This window comes from Sesamum indicum, linkage group LG8 (assembly GCF_026168435.1).
Source record: "Sesamum indicum cultivar Baizhima isolate 11 linkage group LG8, ASM2616843v1, whole genome shotgun sequence".
Classification (NCBI taxonomy): Eukaryota; Viridiplantae; Streptophyta; class Magnoliopsida; order Lamiales; family Pedaliaceae; genus Sesamum; species Sesamum indicum.
In genome coordinates this window covers 20,352,554-20,360,059 of record NC_142664.1, presented here as the reverse complement: position 1 = coordinate 20,360,059, position 7,506 = coordinate 20,352,554, and the positions used below count along the sequence as shown (strand labels likewise).

The 7,506-nt window shown below is 37.5% G+C and overlaps 1 protein-coding gene across 5 annotated transcripts; it reads left to right on the top strand.

Moving 5' to 3' along the window:
* Positions 1–1,016: 1,016 nt before the first annotated feature.
* Positions 1,017–6,682, top strand: LOC105168237 (putative alpha,alpha-trehalose-phosphate synthase [UDP-forming] 10). Of its 5 annotated transcripts, none has more exons than XM_011088233.3 (5): positions 1,017–1,188; positions 1,448–1,517; positions 3,474–5,508; positions 5,637–5,904; positions 6,063–6,682. In XM_011088233.3, the coding sequence occupies exons 3-5, from the start codon at positions 3,524–3,526 to the stop codon at positions 6,384–6,386; spliced, it is 2,577 nt and encodes an 858-aa protein (XP_011086535.1). In that variant the 5' UTR covers positions 1,017–1,188; positions 1,448–1,517; positions 3,474–3,523; the 3' UTR covers positions 6,387–6,682. The 5 variants fall into 5 exon arrangements, with proteins under 5 accessions (XP_011086535.1, XP_011086536.1, XP_011086538.1 ...); XM_011088234.3 differs by having other exon boundaries at positions 3,389–5,508; XM_011088236.3 differs by lacking the exon at positions 1,448–1,517.
* The last annotated feature ends 824 nt before the right edge of the window (positions 6,683–7,506 follow it).

Here is a 7,506-nt window from a genome sequence, read left to right as displayed (position 1 = left end):
TTTTTTTGTTTTTTTCTAATATTATATATTTATTTATTTAAGCAGCTAATTATATGGTGATTAGGTGACCTAAGTACCCTCACTTGTAGCTACATTTTACATTATTAGCTAATTGTCCAATATTTATTTGACAAATAAATACTTTTTGTTTCCTAATTATATATTTGGACAATTACTTTGTGTTTGAGTGAGGTTTAAACTCTTTAAAATATTTTATGAGATATCTGAAAATTTATAAAATATTGTAGAAATATTTGATATATTTAAAACAAATTATAAAATTAAGAAATAAAATATTAGCAATTCCTAAGCTCATCTGAAAAAAAAAATTCTAATTTATTTTTAAAATTTTAATAAATTTTTTCAATTTAAATATAAAATTATTACTATTTTATTTTTTATTCAAGTACTTTTAAAGAAAATTTAATATCTTATTAAATATATGGGTTCGTAAGATTTTAAAATAAGTTCAGCCAAATACAGCCTTAGATTATATTTAAAAAGAAAATTTTGAATTACTTCTTATTAAAAGAATTCGAAATTAATCAATATTAGATAAAATATAATTCCCCCCCCCCCCCAACAATAAATAAAATAACGTGGAAATAGAAAGGAAAAAAAACTTTTTTATTATTTTTTATTATTTTTAATATTTTGGTAAGTAGAAAGAAGACTTGTTTAGAGAAAAAGTAAAAAAAAAAAAAAACACATAATTACAAGAATGGCATTCTGGTAATAAAGTGTAGGGAGAGGGGCAGTTGTGAAAAGGAGGAAAGAGAAAGTGGAAGTTGAGATGCAAACCTTAACCAGGGTTAGTTCAAAGCTAACTTTAGTAAAGAGTAGAAAGTCCGCTCGTCTCTATCCTCTTCTTCTTACTGTATTTTCCACCTCATTTCTATTTATTTTTTATTTTCTTCATTTCAAAAGTCCATCCACGTTTCAGCCTCTTGTACTCTACCCCTCTTAGAGTTGTACCTTTTATCCATCTCGCTGCATTCATTAATTATCCTTATCTCTCTCTCTCTAGAAAACTATATCACTCTCTGCAAAATTCTCATTCGTATTCTCTCTCTCTCTCTCTCTCTTGTTCGGTGCTCTTTGTTATTTCTCTCTCTCTATAACTTCGCGGAGGAAGCAATTCTGGACCGGTCCGCCGGTGCTGACGTGGACGGCGTGTCCCGATCTCCGGTGAGTGGCTTTGTGCTTTGATTTGTGGAACGTTGGGGATTAATTGCGATGTAGAGGTGGAATGGAGATGGAATTAGATGGAAATGATTCGTTGTTGATGTTGTTTTTTATTTGTTTGTTTAGAGTAATATGTTTGAGAATTGGAGTTTGTTCTCCTTGTTCGCCTTGCTTTTTGGGTGTTTGTGTGTATTTTAAAGCGGTGGAGTGAGTTTTGGATTTCCTTTTGATGATTTAAGGTTTTGCTGTTGCCTGTTTATAGGAGTTGGAGGGTTTAAGCTTCGTCAGAGTCTCTCCAGGTTGATTAGTAATCGTTGTGATTTGTTGTTAAGGTAAAAGATATCTGGTCACTTTTTGGTGCAGTTTTAAAGCCATAAATGTTTGTTTGACTTGTTGATGAGTCTATGGTTTCTGGTAAATCTTGTCATAGAATTGTGAATCTGTCATTTTTGTATTGATTTATGCAAGGACTTTGGCGCAGAATCCGTGTTAGATACACACACGCACGCGTACAGTTGCATATAAATATATTGACACATACTATTATGTACTCTTTTCTAAATTTAGTTGGAACTTGGGGAAATGTAGCAGTATAACTTCTGATATAATCCATTTTCTGGCTAAAGCTTAAAGCTTTAGCTTCATTCCTGTGTTATAAATGTATGTGGAAGGCTCTTATGATTTTTGCTGATGTCTGAAGAAGAGAACACAAGATACTGCATGCTGATACGACCTTTTCATTTAAGTGTAAAAGTAGAAATGTTTAAGCACGTCATCAAAAAGATCATCCGTGCTGCTATGATTCTGTTACATGCTCGTGCATCTTTTGCGGCGATGGTTGGATTTTTGCTGCTAAGAAGATTGGGTACATGGATTACACGACAAAGCTTACGTAGTTATGACATTCTTTATTGGCTGAAAATCATTTGCTATTAATGATTGTGTGCCTATTGTTTGTTTCCAGGTATTATGTCAGTCCACTGACGACTTCTGAGTGTGCTTGATATGTTAATTTGAAAACTAAGATGCTGTTTTAATAATTTCCTAGTATGATTGCAGCTGCTGAAATATCAAATTACGAAAGTTAATAATCTATAGTTTGCTTTTTAAATTTACTTCAGCGAGTTTCATTGTCCTGAAGATCTTCAATTAGACAACTATATTGTGCATGGATAAAATAAATGTGGATTCACTGATAATCCAGGACAATATGATGGGGTTCAACTTCACAATGTTTTTAGTTCACTTTGGTTGAACTTACTGATGTTAGGGTGCAAATTTAAGAATTTCAGTGCTCAATTAACTTCTTATATAATAATTTCTCTAATATGGACAGGAGTAGATACACTAATGATAATCTAGGAAAGATCGGACGTCACACCTGTTGCACACTACTTGGAATTAGTCGTGCCCGTGCAATGCTCTTAAGCCAGAGGAGACTTGAGAGTCAAGTGCCTCTCTGGATATTGGTTATGCTGCACATTAGATGTGCATAATCTTACTTTGATACTTGAAACCTGTTTTTTCTCCCTGCGCGATACTTTTAACTTCTATATATTTTAATGAACCTCAGCTGTTACGGACCTGAACCCTTCATTGGGGTGGTTCATTTATTGGCTTTCATATATCATCTTCTCGTTCTTAAAAGTTCTGAGGCGTATCCGGCATTGTATTGGTTTAGCCCATTCACGTTTGTTCACATGTATGCTCCATGCTCCTCTTTGCGTTTCATTCCGTACTTGTGCATGTTTCATGACTTTCTGTGCATGACATCAAATGGCAACTTGTTTTTTCTCTCTACATCTTCATTTCATGCGAAAAGAACATGTTTCACAAGTTTAGCTGTTTTGATTTTTTCTTTTTTCACGAGTTTAGCTGTTGTTTAAAGTGCTTTAGAAAGAATCGTCTCTGTTTTCGTATCTTCTTTTCTTTTTCGTTTCTTTTTGTGCTGTCTCTGTGTCTGTTTTGTTGGTTCTTTATTGCTTCTAGTTCATTTCACACTCTCATCTGTAAATATGTGGTGGTAACTTTTGCAATTGAAATGGAAAGTCATTTGTGGTGACTCCATGCAACATCCAATTTTTTCTTCATTTTGTCATGTATGGTTTTTTTTCTGAATTCTCTTGCAGTGCATTTGCACTAATGAGATCAGTTGGATACTTGACTTTTATGTAACTCATTTTAATTATGATCTTACCTTCAGTGATCCAGACACTGGACCCCGTTTTGCTTTAGGCCTGTTGATACATTTATTCTGGCAGCTCTTTACTTTTTTCCTGGAAGTGCAGTTGCTTGGAGTCCAGTGCTTGAAGAATTTTAGTGAGAGTAACCCCTTATTATGATGGCATCAAGATCATGTGGAAATTTTTTGGACTTGGCTTCTGGCGGAATGCTGGATGTTTCCCAAACTCCTAGAGGTCTTCCAAGGGTCATGACTCTTCCTGGCATTATATCTGATGGTAATGGGAGCAGTGATGCAGACTCAGATAGCACATCGACTGTATGCCGGGAACGGAAAATCATAGTGGCAAACATGTTACCTTTGCAGGCCCAAAAGGATCCTGCAACTGGTAAATGGCGCTTTAGTTTGGATGAAGATTCGATATTGTTACAATCAAAGGATGGATTTTCACCTGAGACTGAGGTCATATATGTTGGATCTCTCAAAGTAGAAATAGACCCCAATGAGCAGGAAGAAGTTGCACAGAGACTTCTAGATGACTTCAACTGCGTACCCACTTTTCTTCCTCTTGATATCCAGAAGAAGTTCTATTATGGTTTTTGTAAGCAACAGCTCTGGCCTCTGTTCCATTACATGCTTCCTATGTGCACGGATCATGGAGATCGCTTTGACAGACAGCTCTGGCAGGCTTACGTGTCTGCAAATAAGGTTTTTGCTGATAAGGTCATGGAGATAGCCAATCCAGAGGATGATTTCATCTGGATTCATGATTACCATCTCATGGTACTCCCTACATTTCTAAGGAAGCGCTATAATAGAGTCAAGCTTGGGTTTTTTCTTCACAGCCCATTTCCTTCGTCAGAGATATACAGAACACTGCCCGTTAGAGATGAAATTCTGAAAGGATTATTGAATTCTGATTTAATAGGTTTCCATACATTTGACTATGCTCGTCATTTCCTGTCTTGTTGTGGTAGAATGCTAGGCCTGGACTATGAATCTAAGAGGGGGCATATTGGACTGGATTACTTTGGCCGTACAGTGTATATAAAGATTCTCCCAGTAGGTATTCACATGGGTAGACTGGAATCTGTGTTGAATCTGCCCTCTACATGCAATAAAGTCAAAGAGATCCAAGAACAGTTCAAGGGCAAGAAAGTGATTCTTGGAGTTGATGACATGGATATATTTAAAGGCATCAGTTTGAAGTTGCTAGCTTTTGAACAGCTCTTGGAGCAACAGAAGGAGTTGCAGGGAAAGCTAGTGTTGGTTCAAATAGTGAATCCGGCGAGGAGCTCTGGAAAAGATGTCCAAGAAGCCAAAAAGGAAACATACTTAACTGCTAAAAGAATTAATGAGGTTTATGGGTGTGATGATTATGAACCTGTGATTTTGATTGATCGTCCTGCACCTCGCGATGAGAAGACTGCCTATTATGCTATAGCAGAATGCTGCATAGTTAATGCAGTGAGGGACGGAATGAACTTGGTCCCGTATAAATATATAGTTTGCAGGCAGGGTTCGTCTAGTATGGATCAAGCTATGGGTATAAAACCAGATTGTCCAAGGACTAGCATGCTTGTTGTGTCGGAGTTTATTGGTTGCTCACCATCTTTAAGTGGGGCAATTAGGGTGAATCCGTGGGACATTGATGCTGTTGCTGAGGCCATGAACACAGCAATCACCATGCCTGATGCAGAAAAGCAATTGCGGCATGAGAAACACTACCGTTATGTTAGTTCTCATGATGTAGCTTATTGGGCTCGCAGCTTCATGCAGGACTTGGAGAGAGCTTGCAAGGATCACTATGATAAGCGTTGTTGGGGCATTGGCTTAGGCCTGGGTTTCAGAGTCCTATCACTTTCTCCAAGTTTTAGGAAGTTATCAGTTGATCACATTGTCTCAGCATATAAAAGGACAAGCAGAAGAGCGATATTTCTGGACTATGATGGTACTGTTGTATCTCAATCCTCCATGGTCAAATCCCCTAGCCCTGAAGTGGTGAATGTGCTCAATGCTCTGTGTAATGATCCTAATAACACAGTGTTCATTGTTAGTGGGAGAGGAAGGAGTTCATTAAGTGATTGGCTTGCTCCATGTGAAAAATTGGGACTGGCTGCTGAACATGGATTTTTTCTGAGGTAGTCAACACTTTCAAATTTTCTGCTTATATTAGCTTCTCTTTGTAGAATTCTTTTCTATCTTTTTGGGTTCTTTTTTTTTTTTAAAAAAAAATGTAACTCATGATCATCATGTCCTTTTATTTCAGGTGGGACAAAACTTCTGAATGGGAATCGTTAGCTGCTGATCTTGATTGGAAAGAAATTGTGGAGCCTATTATGAAACTGTACACAGAAGCAACTGATGGATCCAGTATGGAAGTTAAAGATAGTGCATTGGTGTGGCATCATCAGGATGCTGACCCTGACTTCGGCTCCTGTCAGGCCAAGGAACTCTTGGATCATTTGGAAAATGTTCTTGCAAATGAACCTGCTGTTGTTCGGAGGGGACAGCATATTGTAGAAGTAAAACCACAAGTATGTTCCTCCATCCCCCTCTCTCTCTCTCCCCTCTCTACCCCCCCGCGCCCCGCGTCCCCCTGCTCTCTCTCTCTCTCTCTCTCCCTCACACACACACACACATACACATATGTAGAGGCATGCTTAGATTTCCATTGATGCATCTTTATCTGTAGGGAGTGACCAAAGGCTCAGTTGCTGAGAAGGTTCTCTCAATGTTGGCCAGTAATGGGAAGGCACCAGATTTTGTTGTGTGTATTGGAGATGATAGATCGGACGAAGATATGTTCGAGAGCATACTGAATGCTGTCTCTAGTTCATCCCTTCCTGCTGTTCCAGAGATCTTTGCTTGCACTGTTGGGCAAAAGCCAAGCAAGGCGAAATATTATCTTGACGATACTGGCGATGTCGTGAGACTGCTTCGAGGTCTCGCCAATGCCTCGAACCCGAAGCCTCGAGACAGTGCCCAATTCCAGGTTTCATTTGACAGTGTCTTCTGACAAATGTAAGGTAGGTTTATGTAAATTGTTGTGCTTTTTGGGAGACTCCTCTTCTGCTGACCAGGAAAAAGAAAATTTGACCAAAATATTAACTTAAATAGGATGTGGAAACTGGACTACAGTTGTTTTTTGGTTCTCTCCAGGTCCTCGGTGGGCTGTGGATCTTTAGTATAGTGTCTTTAAAGTGTAGTTTTGCGGATATGTCCATATAGTGGCTGCCTTAATTTGATTAGTTGGCACCATTACATTGTATAGTCAACATTGCTTCTCTAATGTAATTCTAATTTGAGTCGTGATTTTGGCTTGTTTATATGCTAATTGTGATCGATAAAGTAGACCTATTTTGCACATTAGATGATGAGGATACCTTCTTAGTGCTGGTATATATATATATATATATATATGGATACTTATACCATAGAGAACTCGCTCTATGCTGCTAGATCATGTAATTATGATGTAAACCATAGCAGTGAAAAATAATCTGTGGTGTGCATCATTCCTTAACAATATAAAAACGGTCATTCAACTCTAAAAGGGGGTTAGGTGGATGTTCCAGGGTCGAGAAGTGAATGTATATGCATGATAGATCTTGCATGGATGATGGTTTTGCAGATTGATATATCTTGTTTTTGAGCGAGTAGATTGTGTAGTTAGATGAGTTAAGAGTGTAATAATTAATATTCATATTAGACAGCATAATGACCCATAGGGTCGGATGATTATGGTGCACTGAAATTTCAAGTGAGAATTACCTAAAAGTTGGAATCTGGTTGGATACAGCTGTGAGGACTGAGAACATGACTGCCCAACTGGGCATCGTTATCTCAAAATTACATATTGTTGATTTGAAATCCGTGATATGCAAGAACTGGAAGTGGGCGAGGGAGTCGCACGCACAATCATTCCACCCTATCTTCAGGGTTGAGATTTTCCGACCGGGATTGCATTGATTGATAATTATTTTTGAATTGCAAATTGATTGCAATCATTAATGTAAAATATCTGTATTTAATAACCATTAATGACCATAACAATTATAACACTTACTATTAAAATAGAATAATATTCTACATGTTGATGAGATTTGAATTGAGTCTCAACTTCGAACTAGCCATCA